At 38.5% G+C, this 26596-nt stretch overlaps 3 protein-coding genes across 4 annotated transcripts in view; 1 reads left to right on the top strand and 2 right to left on the bottom strand.

Annotated features, from left to right (window-relative positions):
* LOC114365797 (uncharacterized) overlaps nt 1-14898 on the top strand; it is a 32121-nt gene extending 17223 nt beyond the window's left edge. The window contains exons 2-3 of the mRNA XM_028322466.1: nt 13546-13801; nt 14780-14898. Coding sequence (XP_028178267.1) covers nt 13546-13801; nt 14780-14842 — 319 coding nt within the window. The 3' untranslated portion in view covers nt 14843-14898. The remainder of the gene's footprint in view (nt 1-13545; nt 13802-14779) is intronic.
* A 404-nt stretch (nt 14899-15302) lies between these two features.
* On the bottom strand, nt 15303-18793 carry LOC114365801 (uncharacterized). Its single transcript, XM_028322469.1, has 8 exons — nt 18690-18793; nt 18022-18138; nt 17306-17492; nt 16670-17001; nt 16427-16479; nt 16244-16343; nt 15638-15708; nt 15303-15464 (listed from the first exon to the last, which is right to left on the bottom strand). The coding sequence occupies exons 1-8, from the start codon at nt 18693-18695 to the stop codon at nt 15446-15448; spliced, it is 885 nt and encodes a 294-aa protein (XP_028178270.1). The 5' UTR covers nt 18696-18793; the 3' UTR covers nt 15303-15445.
* A 1309-nt stretch (nt 18794-20102) lies between these two features.
* Nucleotides 20103-25886, bottom strand: LOC114365802 (pro-resilin). 2 transcript variants are annotated; one of them, XM_028322470.1, is made up of 6 exons: nt 25859-25886; nt 25379-25440; nt 24430-24576; nt 23057-23174; nt 21329-21463; nt 20103-20529 (listed from the first exon to the last, which is right to left on the bottom strand). In XM_028322470.1, exons 1-6 carry the CDS (start codon nt 25862-25864, stop codon nt 20266-20268), a joined length of 732 nt encoding a protein of 243 aa, XP_028178271.1. In that variant the 5' UTR covers nt 25865-25886; the 3' UTR covers nt 20103-20265. The 2 variants fall into 2 exon arrangements, with proteins under 2 accessions (XP_028178271.1, XP_028178272.1); XM_028322471.1 differs by lacking the exon at nt 21329-21463.
* Nucleotides 25887-26596: the final 710 nt, after the last annotated feature.

The raw sequence follows: 26596 nt of genomic DNA, 5'->3' as shown, positions 1-26596 counted from the left end.
CTGCTGAACATTGGCCTCCCCCAATGCTTTCCATGTTGATCGATTGGTAGCGGCCTGCATCCAGCGCTTCCCTGCTACCTTTATGATGACGTCGGTCGACCTAGATAGAGGGCAACTGTAAGTTAAGTTATTTATTAAACTCTACTTCCCTCCTTCTAAGTTAATTTTGAAAAGTAATTCTTAACATTGCCCAAAGGGTGACAGGAAGAGAAAGCCATAATAATGACATAAAGTTCGTATACTCCGATATTGGCGATAAGAAAACTCAATTTGGATAATAATTAATTAGATAGTCCACAAGGTGGACCGATCATAAAGCTACCAACTGATCAACATGGAAATCATTGGGGGAGGCCTGTTTAGCAGTGGACGTACCTACTATGGCTGAAATGATGATGATGATTGATGTTTTTGATTTGCACGCTGCATAATAGGTTAGTCTTTCAGCGACAGAGAAATTCACGCAGACGAAGCCCCGGGCAAAAGCTAGTACCCAATTAATATTTAGAAAAAGAGGACTTATCTTAATTAAATCTAGTGGTTGGTTCTGTACAACCTGATGGACTATCTTAATAAATATCTTGTCCCATTTCCTCTTAATAACTAACCGCCCATTGCTTGCATGTCCAGTATTGTTCATTGAAAGTAAATAGAGGATAGACAATAGACATACTCAATACTCAATTCTTTATTGCATCCATAATGTTACAGAGGTGGTATGTATGGTTTTATAAGATACAATTATGGACCCTGTCGGGCACAGCATTCTAAGAGAGGGGAAGATGTTATATACTATGGGAGTATGTTATATACTATGGGAGTATGTTATATACCAGCTCTTTTCTGCGGCTTTGCCTGCGAGAGTGGAGATGATAGGAAGAATGGCGCATGTTTTCCATCCACAAGAAGTAATTCTTGGCCTGCATCTCACCTGATGGAAAGTGATGATCAGGCCGAAGGTGGAAGCGAGCTTCAACTGCAGAAATTCAACCATTGTTGTTATGGCGGCAGACTTTGGTAAGATGGTAGTAGTTAGTCAGGTGGACTTAGCAAGACATACCAGCAATAGTATGATAAATACACAGACGAAAGATGAAGTTTGAAAACTACGCCGAATGTTATTTGTGATTATTTTATGGCATGGCATCCCATTTTTATCACGTTAGTGTTGAGAAAACTGCCTAATTTAACATAGTATGCTCTCAATATTGAAATATTTATTTATATGAAGTATGAACTAAGTCTGCATATAAATAATGGTTGACAATAGTACATTAACTTTGCGTCCTGCGTCATGGCTCAGCTTAACTCATGAGAATTGCAAAGTAAACCGCTTGTGGCGATGACATCAGTCTAACTGTCTAAGGCGGGGAACATACTAACCCACTGCACAGCCTAAATCATTTAGCGCAGTTAAACTATGCTGGAAATTGATGGAACAGAAGCAGAATCGTACACAGAAGTATGGGCGACCCACGGCGAAAATAACTGAAATGCATGTTTTTACTATGAATCGATCAATTCCCGCATAGTGTAACTGCGCCATTTGGAGAATTTGGCAAACTAACTTGGACTCTAGCAACCAACAATGCAACGTTATCTGAATTTTAAAATTTTCGGACTTCAGGCAGGCCTGTTCATCTCCGCGAGTTTACATCGAAAACAAAACACGCACGATGGCCCACCTACAGGATACTATTCGAGAAGGCCTCACATACGAGCGAACATTGACTCACGCACGCGTATTCTTGTGTATGATGGAAGAAAATAAAGAAAATGGTGTACTAAATACTGTGCAGTATTTAACTGCCTAAATAATAATAAAAACATAGAATGTACTTTTTAAGTTGCCTCAAGACACTGAGACGTAAATAAGTAGTAATATTATTCATGATAATTCATGCTAAATCATGTATTTCCTTCGCCATTTACCGCAGTTTGGCACCTCACGTCACATCATTTTACCGAAGTCAGCCCTGTAGCTTCGGCGCAGTGCCGATCACTGACGTTTGTCAACAAAATGGCGCTTGACTCTTGAGACGGGCTAAATTACACCATATTGTTAATGACATTGAGCATACATTTTTTTAAATACCTTCGCGAAGTGAAACTTCTGTACGTAGTACTTATTATTATTCTGTGCTTCAGGTCTCAAACACGACATTTATTATTTCCCAGTTCTCATAAGGAGGAGGTTCTTGCTACTTAACGTTCTTGACTCTGCTCCTATATACCAAAAACCTATGAGCCTTTTTGTCAAATTAGATAGAGTCGTGCTCCTGCCGTAGTGGTTTATCAGTTTACCACTGTGTTCATCATCTGGGTGAAGTCTAAAAGTTGCATAACCCAGCTCTTACAATGTATCTCCAGCCTTACAACCTGTGTTAATATTTTCTATAATGTTGAGTGAATTGAGGACAGCTGTTTGTATCAAATAAACCAGGATTCTAGGCGCCTGTTCTAATTAGGACATCTTTTATGCTTCCAGGATGGGATGAATAATAAACAGGCATGTTTTGATCCATTTGGATCTAGGTTAACCATCCAATATGTCGGTAAATCTGTTCTTTGTCTGGAGCGATAATATTCTTCAAACTGTAAGACATTGCGATAGTTGCTATGTTGAGTTAGGGCTCGGGAATTAAAATTTGGGATCCTGCAAAACTGGACTATCGTCCGGGACATTGCAAACGGGATGTTCATGTGAACGTTATTATTAAAACACGTATTACTACTAACTAAACGTTATCCTGCAAATAAAACAGGATGTCTCCGTGGGAACACGTCCTTATTACACAATTAGAAAGTTGGAGAGCTGTGTGCCTACCATGAGTTTACGTTAGGTGTGCTCGCTAGCGACTGCGTAAAAAAATGACATTTAAATGTATGACATATTGTGCAGCGCCCCTAGCGGCTACTTTCAAGAAATAAAATCTTCATAAAATTTTTTGACGTATTCGCTAGCGAGCTCACTTAACGTAAACTCATGGTAGGCACACTGATGAGATGATGATGATGAGTCTAGTTGTATCATATCCATTCCAACGGCATAACTTAGCAAATCCATGTAGTATATCCATAATACTATTGTTAGCCTGGTACACGGAAGAGGTCAGCTGAAGTTGGGCATAGATACCCATGATAAATCGATTTTTACTGGTCAGTCAACACGTCCAAACAACTTTCGTCATTGCTCACGACCGGTAGCTTCGTCATTTCATCACTGCTCCGAGTAATCTTCCAGACAAAAACATTGTATGTAAACAACTAAGGCTGGGTTGCACCATCTTACTTTAACTTTGACAAACGTCAAAAATCTGTCAAACTCCATACAAAAAACACCGGTTGTCGTCAAAGTTACGGTCAAAGTCAGGTGGTGCAACTCAACCTAAGGAAAAAGAAGTCGAAAAAGTCTTGCTTACGCTTTGCAGGTTCTGAAACTGTCCGTAACGATTAAATTGAAAGTTTGGCTTTGTAAATTCGAGCTGTGAAACGATCTTCTACCATGTTTCTATGGTTATCAGGTGTTATCCCATCAGTTTCAGTCTTTCTTCGAGGAGGAAGCGTTCTTCGAGGAAGATTTTGATTGAGACATGACATGCCCTAAGGTAAAAGTTGTGTGACAAAAATTACAATTTGGTACTTTATACCGACTGAGCTATGAATCTAGCAGTCAATAAGTTCTGCTTAATTTCAGATTTAAATTATTCAAAGCAATATAAACCAAAACGATATCGTTTGTGTTATTTGGCTACGCCATTTTGCAACAAAAGCATCACCTACAATTCTGGGATCAAAAAACGCGAAATGTTCTTTAAAATATTGCCGCTGTATTAGTCACGGTGATCTTTTTCATTTTAATAACAGTATTTCAATATCGTGCAACCGAAATTGGTCCCGCCAAAAAACGCGTCCTACGCGGCGGCCATCACGATTGCAAAATCGATTTGTTTAATTCGTTCCCGAGCTTGCCGGTAGCTCTGTCGTGTTTAGATTTCTTTAATCTTTTTCCGGATTTTATTTACAATAAATCTATTAATACGCAATGAACTTTCTCAAAGAGAGATTTTCCACTCTAAGATCAAGGAGAACTTCGCTATTTCTTTTGACCGGCGATAGAAGTTCGATAAGACCGCCTAGTTGTACCTTGTGTGTTCCTTTTATTTCTGTTCTTATCTTTGGTGTGCAATAAAGTGTATTTATTATTATTATTATTGTTTGTACGCTTTGGAGCTCACGGGTCAAAAGTGGCTCGGTCCTTTATAAGGCTTGCGTGGGGATACAGATCCAACACGTAGAGGCCGTTTTAAGCGTAAAATAATCGACAAAGGTGAAAGTGGTGCACATGCTGGATCTAGTCTCTGACTATATCATGGGATGTAGCCAGAGACCATCCCCAGCCTGTGCACAGGAGCTATTGCAGTTATTGGAGAACGGACTAGGGTTATGGATGAAGGATGGAGGGACTGGTTACTGGGCTATGGATGGAGACTACGGGTCACCTGCCTGGTTCATAGTCTCGGACTGAAAAAATGGCAGGCGGTGACTAGCCAGCGACTAAATGGGCCCCCCCTGGCGTCATGGGTCGTATAGACCGGACTGAGGGGCAACATTGGCGTCTGCCAGCTCAGGGGTGTAGAGAGGTGTGCTGCGCTTTCTCCGGAGTTACTCGCGGCGTTATGCCCTTTAACACTTCCACCCCTGGAGCATATAGCTCTAGCGACTCCACTCTGGCCGGCCGGTTAAGGCAAGCCAGACGTGAAAGTCCTGCAGACCCTCTCGGATTCCACTTCGGCAAGCCGAAGACGAGGGTCTTGACCGACTCTCGGGAGCACTCGGATTAACAACTGGCCCCGTGGTGTCGCTACTCACCAACAGCTCGCCACAAAGCTGCCCTTATTATTATGTAGTAGGCATTTTCTCATTACATATCAATGGTTCGGATACACCTAATCCTGGTTTGATTACCAATGAAAATACTTGCAAAACGTTAATAGAAGCAATTCCTCTTCTGTTGAAGGAACTGCATCATCCCTTGTATTGTCAGTTTTTATAAAATACCGTTAAAGGCCCATATATCGGTCTTGATATTATTTTCTTATTAGAAACCTTATACCAATAGTTTTCAATTTTCATTCATTACAACATAGGCTTCAAACTTGCCTCTCTTCTCTTTGATTAAAGAAACGTTTCTTCCATTGAATTTGTGTTATTAAAGGATTTAATCTAGTCCTGTTTCGATTTCTAGGCTATCTATTGTCTTGTAAAACAATAGCCTTGTCTTATTCTCTATGGTCGATAATGGATTCGTCCATTAACTTTCTTGTGATAACGCCCACGTCAGTATGAATACATTTTGTATAATTGTAGACTTTGGTCCTTTGAAATAGAAGCTATAGTTTCTTATTACAGTATCCAATAATGATTCTATTTACGAGAAGCAAATCTACTAGTTGATTAGCAGAAAATGGCTCTTTGTCAGTTTAAGTGCTCGCAAATATATGGCAACGTTATTACAATTTAAGTGCTTGATTTATTATCTCTAATTCATTCTTCCTACTCATTCCTACATTGATCAGTACCTAGTACCTACATCTCTTCAATTATAATTATATTAAACCCTGAAAAAAGGTATCTATCCCACCTGCAATCATCAACTAGCTAAGTATTTTTTTTTCTGTTGCCTGCCTGCCTTGCCTGAATCTGTTGTTGCCAAAATAAAATTATTTTCTTTCTTTCTTTCTTATATATATAATATGGACCTACTACCAGACTGACTAATATTACAAAGAGCTAGTTCGTTTGTGGGAAGATTAGGAAGTAGGCAATCTCTGGAATTTCTGATCTGAATGATTTTGATTTTTTCAGTGAAATCGTCTATAATCTTTGAGCGAGACTGAAATTCAGGAGGCGAAGCTGCCATCATATTATTATACAGCATCAACACTGTTACTATTTTATTTATTTTATTCATTTTACCAATGGTCCGTGACACTCACTCGGCATGGGGCACACTGAAAACCAGCGCCGTGGCCTTCGTCACCGTGGGCCACGGCATATGCTGAGTGGGGTCCCGTTGCAGTGGGCATCTTGTTGGTGAATGGGTGGCACTGCTCAGTTTACTCTTGTTTTTATTTTTTCTTCTTCCGTTATTATGTGCCACTGTCATGTCTATGTAATTGCCTGTATTTGTGTGATGTCCATTGTAATAAATGTGTCTTTCTTTCTTTCAACAAAAAATACTCGTAGATACTCATCGCCTAATTGAATTAGATAAAACATAAAGTAGACTTCTCTGCAGTCGCCATAAAATCAATTCTCTTCAATCGTCACGGAATCAAAGGGATTCTTCTCTACAAATAAACGGGTCCAGTCACATCCCGGATTCCTCGCATTGCCCCAATTTCTCCACGTGCTGGGGCCATCAAAATCGTCGTCAATTGCTGTTACTTAACGACAGCTAAGATCGTACAGACGACTAGGAAAATAGATGCCACGTAAACTTCATCATCATCATCATCATTTCAGCCATAGGACGTCCACTGCTGAACATAGGCCTCCCCCAATGCTTTCCATGTTGATCGATTGGTAGCGGCCTGCGTCCAGCGCTTCCCTGCCACCCTTACGATGTCGTCGGTCCACCTTGTAGGTGGACGTCTCACGCTGCGTTTTCCGGTACGCGGCCTCCATTCCAGAACCTTTCTGCCCCATCGGCCGTCAGTTCTGCGTACTATGTGCCCCGCCCATTGCCACTTCAGCTTGCTAATCCGTCGGGCTATGTCAGCGACTTTGGTTCGTTTACGGATCTCCTCATTTCTGATTCGATCTCGCAAAGAAACACCAAGCATAGCCCTCTCCATAGCACGCTGTGCAACTTTGAGCTTCTGTATAAGGCCTATAGTGACGTACGTAAACTTACTGCGATCATTTATTTTGACTAAATCTATGGGCACGAAGCGCGAAAAACACGGTTGATGCCGAGGAAGGTTCTTTAACAGCGAGTGTAGGTAGAATTCATGAAGCATTAGATTAGAATATCAATTGGTAGGAATTTTTTACAACACGAATATTATGATTTATGCACATACCTCTCCGACTTTTTCAGGTTCTAATAGTAATAATAACTAAAATACCAGGGACAAGGAGGGACCGTGTCTGTCATAACACGTCCTACAGAATTACAGGGCAAAAAATGGAGGATTATTTGGCCTACACTCCCCAGTTCCCCACGCTAGCCCGATGGCTCGCACGACATCCAGGGAGGAGGGATCCTACTTAATTTACTATAGCTATTCAACGCAAATTAATAGACATTATTGCAAATATTGAAGCGTTACGTCTGCTTTGTGGCAACTTCCAACATACGCCTTATAACGGCTATAAAATAATGTCCAAAGAAGAGGTTGCTCTTTGTATAAAAAACGTAGTAATGCGGAGTCTCTTGAACCAGGCAGTCTGTACAGACGCACATGACTCATCTCGAGTCCATAACACTATGCGGGCTTGGCCTGCCATAATCCGATTAGATCAGAGATTGTGTGGTCAGCCTTCGGTAAAAAGCGTTTAGGATACTGGGTTAAGCAACCTCATCTTGTTTTTAAACTCCTTTTTGTAGAGGAATTTGTGTTGTGGAAATCCTTGGGAGGCCTTTGACCAGCAGTCGACGTCATTTGGCTGAAACGAACGAACTCATTTTTAAACAGAAAAAAAAGGTCTATTCCACTTTGATCACCTGGCTTTGATGACCCAGGTGATCAAAGTCCACTTCCAGCGACAATTTAGTGTCCTTTGATCACCCACGGATATGATGCCCTGGGTGATCAAAGTGGACTCCTGTTAAATTATTATTTTAGTGTCCTTTGATCACCTACATACAAATCACACCTCCTCTGAATAGACACATCATGTCTTAATATAGACAATTTTTTTACAGCATGAAATATTTTTAAGTAACTTACCTAAACAATGTTTGTCCGTAAATTAAGTATAAGTGGAGGTGTGATTTGTATGTAGGTGATCAAAGGACACCAAAATAATAATTTAACTGGAGTCCACTTTGATCACCCAGAGCATCATAGCCGTGGGTGATCAAAGGACACTAAATTGTCGCTGGAAGTGGACTTTGATCACCTGGGTCATCAAAGCCAGGTGATCAAAGTGGAATAGACCAAAAAAAATCGATTAGGCATCGCGGGGAGGAGGACTTATCGAAGATTCGTCAGTGACGTCATCGTGACTCGTTTTGGCGAAAATTACTACTCTCGCCCTGGTAGGTAGGGTTTCCATCCGTCCAAATTTGTCCAGATATGAGTCCTTACAGCTTTTACTAAGGACTCCACTCACAATTTATAATTAATTAAGGGCATAGAAACGTAGGTAGTAGGTACTTTATTTCTTTCAAACTCAATGAAAACTCCTTTTTTGAGTTAAGTTTAATACATCATAATATAATGTGGTCCACCCCTTTTTGACTAAAATCTTCCATTAATACCATGTAGGTACATACTTGCTTTGGCAGAACATTGTATTAAAAAAAATACCTACATACTAAAGAGGACCAAGTAAGAGTAGGTAATTGAATACGCCAGCATATGAGTCATGCTTTTATCTCCTGGTTATTTGAAGATACATTTAGGAGAGCAACATTATCATGCTGTGATGAGCAAAGAATCCTGTTATCTGAACTGATAGGACGAACTGACAGGGATATTTTGAGACCACCAACCACAATACAAATACCTCCTTAGTAAATAACAACAAATGTTTTTAGAACATTAATACAGTCTGCTCGTCTGACACGTATCGCATAAAAAAAAATTCTCCATGCATTCTTTTTTATTCTAGGTTAGGTATATTGAAATTCTTTTTATGTAAAGTTAGACTTTGCATTATTAATAAGTTTGGCATGTGTAGTAGGTTTGAACATGTTTTAAACGGCATTAAAAACCTACATGTTACCAAAACATGGAACTTCAATGCCAATGAACTGCTTTTGTCTGTTTGCAACAAAACAATATGATTTGTAATGCAAATGGAAGCCATGTTTAAAACATCACTTTTCAGGAAGACAAATGAAAGTTACGCACTGGTGTGCATGCGAAATTAGTCGTCAAACCATTTTGCGTAGCAAATTAGGTTTTATGTGTTGTTTTAAATACAAAATTGATTTTTAAGTGGTCAAATGACAATAACGTACATGTTATTATACATTAAATTAGATTTTTAATTGAACTGGTTACATTTTTAAGTTTAGTACATTGTCATAATCAGAATTGAATCCATTAGATTGTCAACACTCACTTGTGAACAATACTTAATTCAATTTTATTAATAATAATAAATTAAACTTATCTTACCTTCCTATAACAAAAACTACTTCATTCATCAATTATTTTTAACAATGTTTCTGGACAATTATTTTTAACAATGTTTCTGGACAAATAGAGCATTAACATTTTCTTTGGACAATTAATGGAGATTTATAAAAAGGAACCAAAGTGTTATTTTTTTTTACATTCAAGAAATCCTTTAGGTCTATTTTCGTTTTTAACAGGGGGGGGGGAAATTATTTCTTATCTTCTGACTGACCCACTTCGACTGTTGTTTACTAATTTTCTATGGAAGTTTTCATTTGTTTCAAATCTTCTAGGTAAACCGTACAACGACTGTGTTTTTGGAAAGTTCTTGACATTTAGCTGTAAAAACACCCACTTGATTAGCACATGATTCACGTTTTCATGAAAATAGATATCACAATACCGTTAAGTTTTATCAGACAGTTGTAAGTCCAGGTGAGATCGTTGAATTTATTACAATGCCGCTGATAAAATCACATACCATATTTAATTAACCGACATCGAGGCCAATCTCCGTCTAGAGAAAAAATTTCGCAATGGCTTTGCCGAACAAGGCGAAATCAAGTAGGATATCGCCAGCATCATTATTGTGGGGAAACTATGCATATAAAACACAAATTAAGTTGCTGAACACTCACCTGAATGTTTCCAGAAGATAAACAAGGCTCAATTCCACTTGGACACACACAATTTTTGAGTAAATCCAATAAAAACAACAAAACCTAAAACACAAGATGACTCCAGTTGCGAATTTCCAAGATTCAATTTGATAAGAATGATTTAGTTCACATAGTCTTTGTTTCGGGGAATTGAAATAATAAGAAAATTTAATGTAAACAAAAGATAGTCCTACAAAATTTAATTTCGTAAACAAAACAAAACAACACACGACGAGACGCACCGAACAAAAACCGATCGTTGACTGAAGTTTTTTTTAAACTGACGCAAGTAAAACGAGTGAGGTATCTGGACCAACGTGTTTTTGCCCAAAGATGACTATTGTTACTAGTTAAGTACACACTCCCACAAAACAGGGACTAGACACCCACAAGACAAGATAATATTATTTTGAATCATAACCTTTGTTACTTCGATAGTATACATAATAATAAATGAAATCATGAATGGACTGTATAAAATTAGCTATCTATTCGATATAAAACATTAGCAAGATGAGACCGTTTAGTGCAAAGTCGTTGAAGAGAGTGCCTCAGGGTCGTCTTCGTTCATATTCGCTCGCGAACTAAACTTTGCTCGTTCGTACGCCAACGCTCGCCGCCCGCTCGCTGCTCCCGCCCGCGTGCAATGTCCGTGCGTAGATCATAGAATATGATCTGAGATCAAAACGATTATAAGTTAGTTGGTTAATCATGATTGTTTTAAAAAAAAACTATTACAAAAGCAACTGGCATGGCATAGCCCGGCAAATGAAACATTCGTAGGCGTTTTACAATCACTCGAATCTTGATTTAACTGTTGAAGTCCAAGGATGGTTTTTACGGCGAGAAAAGTTCCAATAATCTCGAAACTTCACTTTAAAGGGGTGAAACGTGGTCCTAGCGTACGAAGTCGCTGGTGGCCCCGGCCGCTAGTTCATAATTAAAATTTCAAAATTAGTGCACCAAAAATGTAATAAACTAAAACATTTAAATTATTTTGAAGTACTTAAGTTACATTTCAATGTTTCCCTTTTAATTAATAAATATTAAGTTTTTAATATTTGATTAGTCATTAGGGGATTGTTAAAAAGTTTTTTTTTAAATAATTCTAGATCTACTCTGGGTAATTATTTTGCATTATATGGTAACATTCCAAAGCTGTCGCCGGAGTGTTCCATTTATTTGGTATTTTTACTATGAATGCCCATGTTAGTGCTGACGTGGAAATAATTTTGCAAGATTAGATAAATAGATGTCGCTATATTTGAAAAGCTCTATTGAAACAAAAGAGCAAATTATTTTGGTCGATTGCTTATTAAAGATATGTTTTATTTCAAAATTAGGTAGACTCATGATCGTTAATAAAATACAAACATACTAAGATTATTATTATTCTTTAGGTCATCCGTGCATTAGGTAAATGGTAAAATTTGAAAAAATATAAAGTAGGGAACAAAACGCCTCGGAAAAACATACTAGCAAAGTTGCTTATCTACACTTGTTATATCTCTGTATAAGTGACTCTCTTCCCGTAGATGTAGTAAGGAAGAACCTTTATGAGGTCATCTGTCTACCTTGTGGGTGGTCGTCTCACGCTGCGCTTGCGTTTACATGGCCTATCTCCAGAACCTTTTTGCCCCATCGACCATCATTCTGCGTGCCAATTCCGATCGCATATTAAAGGTATGTTATTTTTCAGAGCATTTTTGCCTTAGTGTTTTGATTTAATACTGTTTTGTTATAATAATAGTCAAAGGATAGGCTAGTAAGGTATGTTTACAATACGAAAAATGTTTACCTACTCACACGCATGTAACTTAATGCCAGTGCGGTTGCTATGCTATCTATTAATAAACTTGACTTGACTTGACTTCGTACGCGTGGATCCCGTTTTAACCCCTTAGGGGTGGAGTTTCGTAAAATCCTTTCTGAGCCGATGCCTACGTCATAACATCTACCTGCATGCCAAATTTCAGCCCGATCCGTCCAGTTGGTTTGGGCAGTTAGTCAGTCAGTCACCTTTGAGTTATAATTATATTTAGATAGACACAAAGTTTAAGTAGTTGGAAGCTAACGAAAATGGACTTTCTTATGAAATTATGGACTATTGATGAGATGATTTACGTACTTATTTACAAACAGTAATTTGCGCTATTGAATAAAATTAACATTTTTATAAGTCGCCCGCCTATAAAATGGGGGATGAAGTCTCAGTCGGCACACTTTAAGGGAAACCACCTAAAAGACACAAGATGAGTGCCATTAAATCATTTTTGTGCCTCGCATTTATTATGTAAGTATTGTTTTAAATTTTTACTTGTACATAATTTACGAGGTCTACATGTGGTGTAGTAAAGGTAGTAATGTGTGTAGCGTAGTGTTTTACATAGCCACATAAAATTATTACTGGTGACTTGTTCAGAGCCCCGATTACGGTAATTTTTAACGTCCCCAATCCAGACACGCTTCTCGATTCTGCGATACGATTGGTCGTTCAACAGCGTACGTCAGCTGTTTTGACCAATCGTATCGCAGAATCAGAAGCGCGTCTGGATTGGAAACGTTAAAAGTTACCGTAATCGGGGCTCTGGGCCCTCGCCCACGGCGACTTTTCCACTTTTTGTAGCGATGCAGTCGCTGCTGTAGCGCGTTACTAGCGCGTTGGCATCACTTCTGTAGTGCGTTGCAAATGCGACTAACGCGCGTTAAGTAGCGACTAGTATTATATTATCTGTGGTAGCGATGCTGTCGATGAAAGTCGCCGTGGGCGAGGACCCTAGTGAAAAAAACAATTGCAAAAAAAATTGCATTTATCGTAGGCTGATGGTAATACCTACCTACTTACACAGGGTCCGACTCTTTTAAGTAAATACTTAGCGTTCGCATAGGACCGTAGCCCATGTAACAATTGATTTCTATTGGATCTCGATTCGCGGGGTATAAAAGGGTTATATGTCGAATTACAATACTTACTCAATTCAGTTTTGTGATTAGTGGCGTTGGAAAGGCATTCCCTAGCTTGTGACTTTGTGAGGGCTTCTAGCGGATGACAACAATGTGCCACCTGCTTGGGGCAAGGGTGGACCTTATTATGTAAAAGCTTGATGTAATAGATCGGTCTCCGGGCCCTTCCCGACCTAGTCCGACCTTGGACATGGGTACCCAAATACCTACCAATCTTCTCAGCATTGACATTCACAGCATGACTGAATTAACTATCTCTTCTTTTCTTGTTTCTTCTTGTTGTCGTGTTCGTCACCAGCCCCTAATATGTTGTCCCGAAGTGGTGGTAGGGCAAGAAGCTGTATTAGGGACGTGTGCAAGCGCCTTGAGCCCCGATTACGGTAATATTTAACGTCTCCAATCCAGACAAGCTTCTCGGAATCAGAAGCGCGTCTAGATTGGAGACGTTAAAAATTACCGTAATCGGGGCTCTGGAAAGGGCCTAGTACCACAGAACATAGAAAGAGGTCTCTATGTTCTGTGCTTATTTAAGTACTGAATAAATGATTTGATTTTTTCCTTTACAGATTTCACGCCTCTGCATATTACGTGCGGTACGAACCAAAAGCCAATCCGTACCTGGACATCATCAGGAACATTCTGAAACGCCAGCTGGAAGGCAACGTCAATATAATGGCACACCCTTCTGACCCGGGAGTGGTAGTTGCTACGCACGTGCCGAACGTGACGAGGATTCCCGAATGCGACCCGACTGCTGACGACGATGACGACTGCAAAATGCAAAAACGCAAGAACAAAAAACAGTGGGACAGGAAAACTGTGGTAAGGGCCCATTCCCACGGCAATCCAGTAATTCAGAATCCCGCAAAACTGGTCTATCATGTGAACACATAATATTACTTATTCATCATTATCATCATCTCAGCCATAGGACGTCCGTCGTCCACTGCTGAACATAGGCCTCCCCCAATTACTTCCACAAAGGCCGGTTGGTAGCGACCTGCATCCAGCGCCTTCCTGCTACCTTTGTGAGGTCGTCGGTCCACCTTGTTGGACATACTACACACATTATATTATGTTTGCAATTCCAGCTGTTACAAATTCCAGCGGATCGGTTTTTTTATAGGACGCTGCAAACGGGATGTTACACGTTCTTATTCACAAAGGGATTAATTTAAAAAAATCGTAATAAAAAAAAGCATTACTTACATATTTTTTTACTATTTGGGTATTTGCAGGTATTTAATTTTATGTAGGCTTAGTATTACCTATACTGCCTATACATAACATACATACCTACTGGAGCTGCAATCATTCTAACATTAATTTTCTAATCTTCTGCGATAGTTAGGCCGGCAATACACGGACCGCTTGAAGCAGTCAGTGTCGACAGCTTCAATCTGCGACTGCATAGTAAACTGCAAAGTTCTATGGACGCACATACACGAACCGCTCGAGCAGTTGCAACTGATTCGGGCGGTCGATAGCACGGTGAATTTTCATCGTGCGGTCAAGCAGTCGCCACTGCACACTGACTGATACACTGACTGCTCGAGCTGTCGACAGCTCTCGCGCTGTTTCCTCCGCCCACTTTCTTCATTCCACGGCGCGCGCTCTTGTGATTTGTTGAGCAGTTAATACCAACTGCTCGAGCAGTTATCACTGGCAGCTTCCAGCTGTTGACTCTTGACTGCAAGAGCGCTCCGTGTTTGTTGATCACTGACTAACTGCTCGAGTTGTCCGTGTACGGCGGGCCTTAGTGTACCTACACTATGGATTTCATTTAAGCTCTTGTTTCAGGAAAACGGCCTATCTAGACGGGATTTATTGAAGATAATAGACATTTTGGACTACGAAAAATAGGACGTCACCTTTATCAGGATAATACCAAAGAAACAGACCATTGCTCAAACTTTCAAGGGAAGCGCCCACTTTGGGAACTTTGAACTACCATTTTTCGTGGAACGCTCCCTCTGAATTAAACGAATACGTACATAATTTATGGATTATGAATTTTATTGCAATTTATAAGTGTTAATGTAACTTAATGCTTGCTTAGTAATTATTTATTAAAATTTTATACATTTAATGTAAATAATCAGATGATTATTATGTACTACTTAGTAAGTATAAATAGGTAAACTGTTTATATTGAAATATAACCGATAATATGTTGCTAAAAATATGTTTTATTTTATTTTCTAATTTTTCCCCCAACTCTCGGCAGTAGGTGTTGTTTTTTATTTTGTGAATGTTGATTTTGGTTTTAATTATGGTTGTTTTTTAGGGAAAAAAAAATATAAACAAGTACAATTTGCATTAAATTCACGAACTTTATTAACATTATTTATCACATTGTTTACTCGCTACAGTGATTATAATAATTAAATAATACTGGTTTAACTGCATTACATTATACAAATCATTTTTCGTTTGGAGCCATCAATCTGTCGCATTTTCTTTTTTTCAGTGTTTCTTGGTGGATCTGTAAAAAATAATCTGTATTAGAATGATCTCTCATACATAATAATTAAATTAATTGTTTGTTTGTATTCTGGTCACTGCGATACACAAGTGTATAGAATTGTACATTATTAATTTGTCATCCTTTGGAAAAGTAATTTAACTTTTCGACTTATTTATTTGAAAATGTATCACCTGAATTTAGGAGAAAAACGCCTTCTTCTGGTCTCGTTGTTTTCAACCTTTTCTTGCTCAGATGTTGTGGCCTAAAATGTCAAACTGTTAGTGAAACTTTACGTAATATTTTACACTAGCTGTGCCCGCGACTTCGNATATTAGTAAGTAAGTAAGTATAAGTAAGTAAGTATATAGATTAGTATAGATAAACTTACTTTTTAAAACTTTTTAGATTCCAAAATCTTCCATCTACATACGCTCCGAAAATATTGATAAATTAATTTCTTTCACCATTAGATTTAGAACCCTACAAGATTTCTGATGAACCAACATGAGTGGTACAAAGTTCGCCGGGTAAACTCAAAAAATCAAAATCAAAATCAAAATCAAAATTATCTTTATTTGTTTAGACTAATTAAATTAGTTCTTGCAAATCGTCAAATGCTCTTAAGGAGCCTATACATGTCTCATTCTTTTTTTGCCCTACCAGCGCTTCGAGACAAACATTTGGCAAGTGCTGAGAAAAAGCGCCGCAACAAACTCAGTCACCACTGTCTGCCGGTTTAACTTAGAAAGCTAGTTAATAATGGATTCAAACTAATTATGTAGGTAAGTGAATCTTACCTCTACATTCCTTAGAAGAGCGTCTTGCTTAGGGGGTCCGTATTCCTTGAAGCCAGGGGGTCCATACTCGAGGAATCCTTCTGGGACTTGCACCACAGCTCTGTGCAACAATATTTAATGACTAAGCATATAAAATAATGCAAAAGGTATAGCTAGCAATATAAATATTATTGATATTCTTACCCCGAACTTTGCTCGACTGATTTGAATGCAGTTAGGTCTTGAGAGATTTGTACCTGTAACAAAAATAATCACCATTTTATAATAAAATTATACTCAACTTTATATCGCATAGGTAGTAGGTACTATTGATTAGTATGTACTTATTGCAGTTATTAAAATTTCGTAAAATAAATAAAGCAAACTTTTATAGATACTTCTAGTAAAACGTTATAAACAATGTTTATTTCTCTTCTTTTTTCTTACCTGTTGAGCAACCACCTCCTTCTCCAATCCAACTATAGCTTCAGCGATGTTCTTCACTCCTTCTTCGACAGCCTTAACTTCCTCAGCGACGTCAGTCTCAATTTTAGCACTCACTTCTTCTACAGAAGCTTCTGACTTCGCATTCACTTCTTGTTCCACAGCCGTTGCTAGAGTAGCTACTTCTTGGGTTACTTCGGCTTTTTCAGCTACTGCTTCAACTTCAAGGTTCAGAGATCTGCCTTCAATTACTTCGGCTTGTGTCACTTCCTCAACGGACTCTACGGACTCAGTGGTTGCTGATTCTTCAACCAGTGAAGACCTCAGTTCGCTTACTGTAGGAATGAATAGTTAGTTATATTATGCAATTGTTTTATCTAACAGTCAAAATCGATAGTTTCATATTTGAATAGTTAAAGATCTTAATAAGGCCTTCGATGTTTCAGTTTTTTACTCCCTACGAGATCTGTACATCATTCATTTGGGGATGCTGACAAATCACATTCATAATTATTTATTTGTCCCTTAAGAGTAGATTAGATTTAATACGAGTATAAGAAGGTAAATTAAAATATTAATGAAATTACTTTTACCAAATCATCGTATTGCAAAAATATTATCAAAAACACAATATCATACCTTCGGTGGCTGCTTCAACACTGACCCCTTCTTCCTCACCAAACTTGGCTTCCAGCACCACGAAGGACTGTTCCGTGGCGACGTCAGGAAGACTTTGTACTTGTGGAGGACCATATTCTCTCAGGAAATCTGATCCTGAGCCTTCAGAGCCCTGAAGGGCCACGTCTTTTAGAGCTACGACCGTTTGCTGTCAAGAGAAATTATTGTCAGTACTTTAGACCCGCCATACACGGACAGTTTGAAGCAGTTACTAACAACAGCTTCAAGATGGTTGGTTTGGTCAAAATATCAACAATGTTGTTACATACTTAGGTGGTGGTCGTAGCTAGCTTTTTGTTTAAATCACAAGCCCTTTATTAACTTTTTACCGAGCAGAAAATGTCCCCTTCCAGTGAAGGGCCTGATCGATCCCAGGACCTCTCTAGAAACAGGTGCAGGTGGTCTTGCTTCTAGACCACAAAGGTGGTTAACTACATTTAAACATTAACCTAAGCGGTCTTCTGTGAGATTACTTTAAGTCCCTAATGGTTAACTTGACCTTCATTGGTTGGGTTTTTTTATGGCGGTCAACAAGCTGTAGATTCTGGCTACACAGGAGTTGCAGCGGTGGGAACGAGAGGTGGGAATAGTCCCGTATTAACCTTAGCGGTCGCAAGAGACCGCTGTAGCAATTGATTCCAATTGTGTCTCAATTCACTGGTATTTGACGGGCTTACCCTTGGCTGTGAAGGTAGGTAGAAAGCTGGTCCATCGGGCCTCCACCCACTGGGCAGGTATGGGCCTGAGCCTAGCGCGGACACCGAACCAAGGGCTAGGACAGCTGCTACGAGGACCTGTCAATTGGAAAACAAAATAAGTTATTTAGATCAAAAAGCTTAACATAACAAAATTAAGAGAACATAACACATTTTTTTTATGTGACAGGAGGCAAAAGAGCAGACGGCAGCAGAGCAGACTGCTTAAAAGCTATAGGTCTGGCGCTTAACTCAGAGCCTGAGGTACGGGAACGGCACTGGAGGGTGATTTTGAGGGTCAAACGTCAGCGAGACTTCAGATTTGTATGCCATGTCACGTCATGTCAATGACACACCTCCCGTGCCGCTTCCATAGTACCTCAGGCACTGACTGAGAAGCGCTAGAACTATAACTAAAGTGAATTTAGTATTTATGCTGCTATAGTTTGTTAAAGAATAACGCATAAAAAGATAAGAGGAATCGGAAAATCTTTCATAACACTTCAAAATACAAAAACAAAGCATTCTTTTTGATGTTATAATTTTAAGATTTTTACAAATGAATTAGAAAATTATTAACATTAATAGTAGGTAGCTATCTAATTATTAGAAGGAAAATAATAGGTTTTTAAATTACTTGACGTTATTACCTTCATGATGAGTTGAGATCTTTGGGAATACGACTCGAATGATGAACTCTCGGAGATCCGAACCAATTTATATGATCCATGTCCGAAAAAAATGAGTTAAGTAAACCACGGCCTGTATTAGACAAATGTTTGGTTAATAATTAATATTAGATCGGCTGTGCAATTAATGCGAAAATTCGATTGTGTGCACTGAAAGCCAAGGTTGAAGCCAGATTTGTCTTGGTAGAATCCAATTACTTTAATTAATTTCTAATGGGATTATGGGACACAATTAATGTGTGTCATATAAAAAAAGTATATCACGCACGACACTGTATTCCAAAGTAAAAATGTATCGATCAAACTCTACTTAGAGCATCTTCGAGTCGAACCTTAACTTCGAACTCCTACGTTCTTCTGATTAATTTCGTTGCGGGTCCAATGACAGTTTAACTTTTCCCCGGGACAAACTAGACCTTCACTGGTTGGGTTTTTATTGGCGGTCAAGCTGTAGATCCTGGCTACACAGGAGTTAGTATTACAGGGGTGGGAACGAGAGGTGGGAATATTCCCGTACTTAGAGAATTTTCTTGTAAACCTTTATCACCCTGTAAGCAAAGTACGTACATTTTTTATTAGTTACAACAAGAAGTAGATTTCACTTTTTTCAAATGAAAAATCAATTTCTTTAAAGACCAAATAGTGTCAAAAATATCTTACTGTTATAATAAAAAATACCAAACTAAATATCACCAGAAGAAACTGTGAATGCTCCAAGGATTTGTTATTTACAGATTTTTTTAAAATCATTCCCAATTTTGAGTCTGCTTTGATTGACCGCAATTTGATTATTTGCATTAACTGACATGCTATGACGTCAGTGAGTACCGGAAGTGACGTCATAAGAGTCTACCCTATATTAAGTTTCCAAGGTCTGCTTGATTAGTGTTTATAAATATTTGACAATTTTACGCTGGATTGGTATTTGAGTACAAATTGATATCTGATGTTTTTCAATATGTTCGTAGTAGGTATTATACCTATATTTACTCACTATTTAAAGGTGTCATATTTAAAGCTTAAGCAGTGGTCCAGCTATATTCTATTGTAAGACATACAAAAGGAAAAATACAAGTTCTGGAATTGAGACCACTTTTAGACAAACATAGTGTCGGATGTCGTTCTCCTAGTAATACCATCGAATACTTACCATCTATTGAAGATGCTGATCATTGCTATTTTGACAATGGTAAGACAATTTTATTAATCAAACAAATCCATTTCCAATGAATCCTTTTGAAAATAAAACATTTCTATGAACATTTGGCGTTAAAATTCCGGGATTTTACAAGAAAATTTGACGTGAAATTGAATAAAAACATGTGACGTTTTGAAATAATCACATTTAATTCTATAAAAAATACTTAGCACTAACGGTTATAATAATCATTAGAATATTTTTGCATTTTCTCGCTTATTCTTGCAACTTACAACTAAATTTGTACTTGCTTGTGCTTCCCGTAGAATAAATATCTATAATTTTATACTAAGCAGTAAATAATACAAAGCCAATTATTAAAATAACTTCGAATCTGAGTCAGTAGCCAGAACGCGCGCCATTTTTGCTGTCATGGTGGCGTCCGCCATTTGCAAACCCGTTGCCATGGTGACTCCCGCCGTTCGAGAAGCTGTTGCCATGGTGACCGCCGTTGGGGTAGCCTTGACTGCCGGAATCGTGGTTGGCAGAGCGTAGGTTGTTGGCGTTGGAGTCATATCCAGCGGAGCGGGTCAGGTCAGATTCGGAATCTTCGTAGGAGATGTGTGGCTTGAAGCCGCGTTCGTCAGCTTCGTAGCTCACGGTCTGGAAAAAATTGGTACGTTATTATCAATCACTGTTTTTGTTATCTTCCTATCCAGCTACAATAGTATATTTATGTTCTACTAGCTTTCCGCCCGCGGCTTCGCCCGCGTGGAATTTTGTCTGTCACAGAAAAACAATATCGCGCGCGTATTTGCTCACCGTTTAGACCTACCCTGGACTACGACAAACATTTTAAAACCAAAATCAGCTCAATCGGCCCAGCCGTTCTCGAGTTTTAATCAGACTAACGAACATCAATTCATTTTTATTTATATAGATTTACAGTAATCTGCACTACTGATTTGATACGAGTATGACGAGTTACATGTTTAACTGGCTTAACTTATTATTTTGAAAAAAATATTTATGATAAGTAACATTATAGGTTCCAGCGACTTGGCCCACTTTTAGCATGGTCAACGGGTCGAGTCACCGGTTTGAATATTTAAATATTTTCTTCCAGCAACTGGACCCACCTTCAAGGTTAAAATAATATATTAAACGCCAAATCAACAAAAATCTACTTTAGAATCTTAGAGCTGGCCTATTTGCCTGAAGAAAATATATTAAAATTTTAACATTCAATCCAGTGACTTGGCCCGTGGACCAAGGTAAAAGTGGGCCAAGTAGCTGGAAGATTCATCGTTTGAGCTACCTGCGAAACTATGGTAGTAAGACTAGTAAGTATCTAAAAAACCTCATCACAGTTTTGAAATTGCTTATTAAATGAATGATTTGATCAATGATATAGCGTGACAGGACAGTAAAATTTTATAGTTTGTTACCGAATAAACCCTACCTGTTTCCTTCCATCAGGCAACACAACATGGTATTCTCCCTGCGCCCTCTCCTCTTGCCTCTCTTCATGGTGTCCAAAGTCGGTGCCCTCTTGGTAATCATTCACCATATACCCAAAGTTGTAGTTCGCTGGTTCCTACAGAATGTGTATAAGTACTAGTTAAGTACAGTTTTCAAAGTTAATAGTTTCAGTACTTATACTTATTCTGTACTGTTAGTAAGCGTTGATCGTTAGAAGTTTAAAAGCTATAATGGTTGATGTTTGGTTCATTGCAATGAAAATTGTGACAATAATTTATTATTATTGTTGTTTAATGCAAGCTATTAATTAATTAAAGTCCTTGGGAAGTGTGGGTGTTCTCAATCATATTTCAGTTGGGTACTAAATAAATAAACATGTTCATGAATAATAAAATTGTTTTAAATACAATTTTCAAGTGGCTTTTGTCTTATATAAATTATAGGTTCCAGCCTTTATGAAGATTTAGAACCGCTGTAAGAGAATGCCATGAACAGCTTAAAGTTAGTCTATAATACTGGAGACGTTCGTTCATTCGTTCGTTTTAGCCGAAAGACGTCCACTGCTGGACAAAGGCCGCCCCCAAGGATTTCAAGACTATTATTATTATTTATTTATTATTTGTTGCTAATGATCTCTAAAATTACCCCTTTCAAGGAATAGGTCGAGTATCCCTGTCACCCTATATTAATTACTAGCGGCCGCCCGCGACTTCGTACGCGTGGATCCCGTTTTACCCCCTTCATCTATCTTACGCGGCTTAGATTTTTTCATACAAATGTTTTTTCCCGCTAACTCCCGTTCCCGTGGGAATTTTGCAATATCCTGTTGTAACTAAGCTTTAAGTTTACTAAGGTACCTGCATGCGAAATTTCAAGCGTCTAACTTAAGCAGTTTAAAGTAGTTTTTCATACAAAAGGATTTTCCCGCTAATTCCCGTGCCCGTGGGAATTCCTAAGTATCCTATAACCTGCCCAGGAGTACGAAGAATAATTGTACCAAGTTTCGTTAAAATCCGTCAAGTAGTTTTTGTTTCTATAAGGAACATACAGACAGACAGACAGACAGACAGACAGACAGACAGACAGACAAAAATTTTACTGATTGCATTTTTGGCATCAGTATCGATCACTAATCACCCCCTGATAGTTATTTTGAAAATATATTTCATGTACAGAATTGACCTCTCTACAGATTTATTATAAGTATAGATTTTACATTAGTCTGACTAAAGGGGTCACCCATAAAAAACTTTGGGAATCGATGTCGTTATTAATGAACAAAGTTTGAAAAATTCATACAACAATAAATGGCAAATTAAATTATGAATTTTGATGAATAAATGTAATCTACAATGAAAATCCATCACACGAATGACATAATATCATGACAGTATTCCGCAGTTTCTGAAGATCACAGCAAGATGAAAAGATTAAAGATCCAAAAGATCCAGATGGGTCGAAGTGCCAGTTATAGGACAAAAAAACTAAGCAAGCCTAGGCGCAGACCACCGACTTTTGCTTGGCCAATAGTTGGGCCCGATTCTTTGTATGAAGAATCGGCCGATACCAAATCGGTGTAATGTGCGCACTTCCATACATCTCCATCTCCATACTGATCAACCAGCCCGACCTAACTATCGGCCAACTAAAAATCGGTGGTCTGCGCATAGGCTTAACTGAGCTAGCTAAAGAAGATAAAAATACTTACAGAAGACTCTTCCAAAGCATTCCGACCGAAAGGACTGGCGTTGCGATCGTAGCCCTGCTCAGGGTTGACTGCGAACCTTCCCTGGGCACCATGACCAGCGTGGCCTAGAGGACTGCTCCTGGAATTTCAATCATAAAAGAGTTAGACAAAGCCTTGGATGGGTTGATCCTTTTTCACAGTTTTACTAGAGTAAATACAAATGAGTAGGTCATCTTCATAGAAACGCACCGAGCTAATCAACGCTAAATTTTGTCAGTGTGTGCGTGCGCGCCGCATACGTATTGGCGCGCTCACATACAAACCGCGCTCGGGCGTTTCTATGAAGATGACCTACTCATTTGTATTTACTCAGGTTTTACCCAAAGATCTATGATAAAATATAAGTTCACCCAGAATAAGTCTTTTTCTTTGAGGTTCCGTAACTCTTAGGCTGAGTTGCTCCACCTCATTTTAAAACCGTAACAATAACAATAACCGGTGCTTTTAATATGGAGTTTGACAGATTTTTGACGTTTGTTAGAGTCGAAGTAAGATAGTGCAACCCTGCTTAAGTCGTGTGGCTTTGGCAGAGTAGAATATTCTCCCCATTATTTCCGTGGATGCGATCATGAGGCTACCTGAGGTGTAGACCAAATCCTCCATTTGCCTCTGATATATTAGAGTTGGTTGTTCTCTAGTGGATTTAATGATCTGATGATGATGGTAAAGGATGACTTTTCTTCGAGGGCTATGCTATCTATAAAAATGTAGGAACATAAAATTATATCGATCGCGTTTTTTTAGAGTTGGTTGTTCTCTAGTGGATTTAATGACCTGACGATGATGGTGAAGGGACTTTTCTTCGAGTAGGTATATACTTCGATAAAAATGTAGGAACATATCGATCGACTTTTTATGCGCTAATTATGTTCCAATCCAAAGCAGGTTTTTTTTTATGTGACAGGAGACAAATGAGCAGACGGATCACCTGATGGTAGCTTAGGTAGGATTAAAACAAAAATGTTTGACTCATAAAAGTGCTCTTTAAAGTTCTAATACATAGATCTTTAAGCTGTATTAGAGTACTACTACTTTTGCCCGCGGTGTCACCCGCGTGAAATTTAGTATGTCACAGATCGTCATAAATTATAGCCTATATGTTAATCTGGGTTATAAACAGTAATACTGTAAAGTTTCAACAAATTCCGTTCAGTAGTTTTTGCGTGAAAGAGTAACAAACATCCAGACATCCAGACATCCAAACATCCAGAAATCATGACATCCAAACTTTCGCATTTATAATATTATTATTATTATATTATTATTAAATTATTAATAATTATTATATTATTATATTATTATAGTAGGATAGTAGGATTATGACGATATCTTACCTGCCAAAAGCAGCAGCAGCGCTAGCCCCATGGGGCGCAGACCTAGCTAGAGAGCCTCGGCCCTGGTCCAGAGCCCTAGCTGCGACCACCTGGGGGGCGGAGCTCTGAGGCCCTTGGGGGTAGCCGTTGGATGGTGGGGGCAGGTAGCTGTAAGAAGAATTTGTAAGTTTGGTAATCTACGACTAGTCCAGTCAATTAAGCATTATGTAGATGGAAATCCGTGGAACACAATTTTTGACTTCGGGACTTTATTAAGACTAGTTAGGAGGTTAACATAGCAAAAATCCCCGCCCTTAGCCCTTGAGCCGGTGGGGAGAGGGCGGTTTAAAGGTACCACTTTTGGGTTTTTCACTTAATCCTCGGAAACTATACGTCCTAGTGACATGACTACTATGAACCAAAAAAAAGCTTATTCAATTTGCTACAGGTGAGATAGTAAAGTTTTTCTATATCTTGTATATGTAGTTTTCGCGGCATCTGCTCTAGAAGGTCTGTAATATTGTAAATTTTATTTTTGTCTTACATGTTTCCATTAGGATAAAATCGACTATATCAACATTGAGCTAATATTCTAGACATGCGGGAGCAATCACAGAGCTCTATTCAACGCTGTTCGTTCAATTTTCTGCTTCACTTAATCAAGTAGGTATCGTTTGTGAATGGGCGTTTGATAATTATAAAAAAAAGACTATGGGTAAAATTAAAAAGTGCTATGAAGAGGGCTATGCTCGGTGTTTCTTTACAAGATCGAATCGGAAATGAGGAGATCCGTAAACGAACTAAAGTCGCTGACACAGCTCGACTGATTAGCAATCTGAAGTGGCAATGGACAGGGCACATAGTACGCAGAACTGACGGCCGATTTGGTTCGTGGAGACCGGAAACTAAAACATTATTACCCGACTTTGCAGAAAGAGAGTTATGTTTCGTACTGAATAGAATTAGATACCTGTTGGATGGCGGGGGTTCAGCCAACACGAAGGCTACGAGAACCGAAACTGCTACAAGGACCTGAAACGATAAGTGTAACCCTGTATTAAAAATCATATTTTACAAAAATTTATTGATTGCAATTTTAACATTAAAAATTACTCTCGAAAAGATTCTTGTTGAAAACATGCGATCCATGAAAAAAACTCTACCCATTTTTTTAATACCCCATGTTTAAATCTATTGAAAAGTAGCTAATGTAAGGGTTGAATCTTTGCTTCAGTTTAAATTAAAAAATAACTGGGTATTTATTAGAGAATAAATTTTATAATAATACATTACATTAACTTAAATTTTTTTTCTTTTAACGAGATTTTTTCTGCTAGGTAGGTTTCTAAGCTTTGCGTCTATTAATCACTAACACCCTTTGTTTTAACAAACTACGTTGATTACAAAACTGTTAATTAAACTTTAGATAACAACACAATTTATATACTACCTTCATTTCGTTTTCAAATGACACAGATGTTGACACTCGAGTGATACTGTGTCACCATTCATGGATCTTTTATACCACGTTGTCAGCCGAGGTAGGGGTTGAAAAATTGTCGCTCATTAAGCACAAAAGAAGAGCTTTCAAGGTGCTGAGCGAGGACAGAGGATGCTATGGAGCTGCTGTAGCTAGAAAAAAGTGTTTCAGTTCGCGGATGGAGCTTTGTTTCATTATGGAGATTTTGAACTTTTGCTAGTTTATTTTAGCACTAGCTTTCCGCCTGCGGCTTCGCCCGCGTGGAATTTTGGCTGTCACAGAAAAACTTTATCGCGCGCGTCCCTGTTTCAAAAACCAGGATTAAAACTACCCTATGTCCTGACTCAAACTATCTCCCTGCCAAATTTAATCAAAATCGGTTCATTGCGAAAGCGAGACAGACAGACAGACAGAGTTACTTTCGCATTTATAATATTAGTATAGATTTAGTTAATGAGGATTTATTTCGTAATTGACTCATTGACTGATTTTCAATTTCCCATTTCTCTGACGTCGGTATTTTTTATTCTAGTATCAGTACAGACAGAATAATAATGTTACTGTATTAGGATTTAATTTATTACCTATTGTGGATTTAATTTAAGTTTCGTGTTTCGACTGTGGTAATAAGTAGCATGGATGCGCAGGACTGGTTGTTTTGGAAATCCTTGGTTGAGGCCTTTGTCCAGCAGTGGACGTCATTTGGCT

The sequence above is a fragment of the Ostrinia furnacalis genome, unplaced genomic scaffold, assembly GCF_004193835.3.
Source record: "Ostrinia furnacalis isolate ACB-3 unplaced genomic scaffold, ASM419383v2 OfSCF7650, whole genome shotgun sequence".
In the NCBI taxonomy this organism is placed as follows: Eukaryota; Metazoa; Arthropoda; class Insecta; order Lepidoptera; family Crambidae; genus Ostrinia; species Ostrinia furnacalis.
Note: the sequence above shows the minus strand (reverse complement) of the source record. Positions and strands in the feature narration are given on the sequence as shown.

Bases quoted from the DNA above. Each gene is read 5' to 3' on its own strand.
- LOC114365801 (XM_028322469.1), bottom strand. The intron at 17,493-18,021 runs GTAAGCCCGTCA...TTCTCTTGACAG, and splicing joins ACCTACCTTCACAGCCAAGG to CAAACGGTCGTAGCTCTAAA. The intron at 15,709-16,243 runs GTAAGATTCACT...TTGACATTTTAG, and splicing joins CTCTTCTAAGGAATGTAGAG to GCCACAACATCTGAGCAAGA.
- LOC114365802 (XM_028322470.1), bottom strand. The intron at 24,577-25,378 runs GTATCTAATTCT...TTCTTCTTACAG, and splicing joins GAACCCCCGCCATCCAACAG to CTACCTGCCCCCACCATCCA. The intron at 23,175-24,429 runs GTAAGATATCGT...TTGAAATTCCAG, and splicing joins GCTGCTGCTGCTTTTGGCAG to GAGCAGTCCTCTAGGCCACG.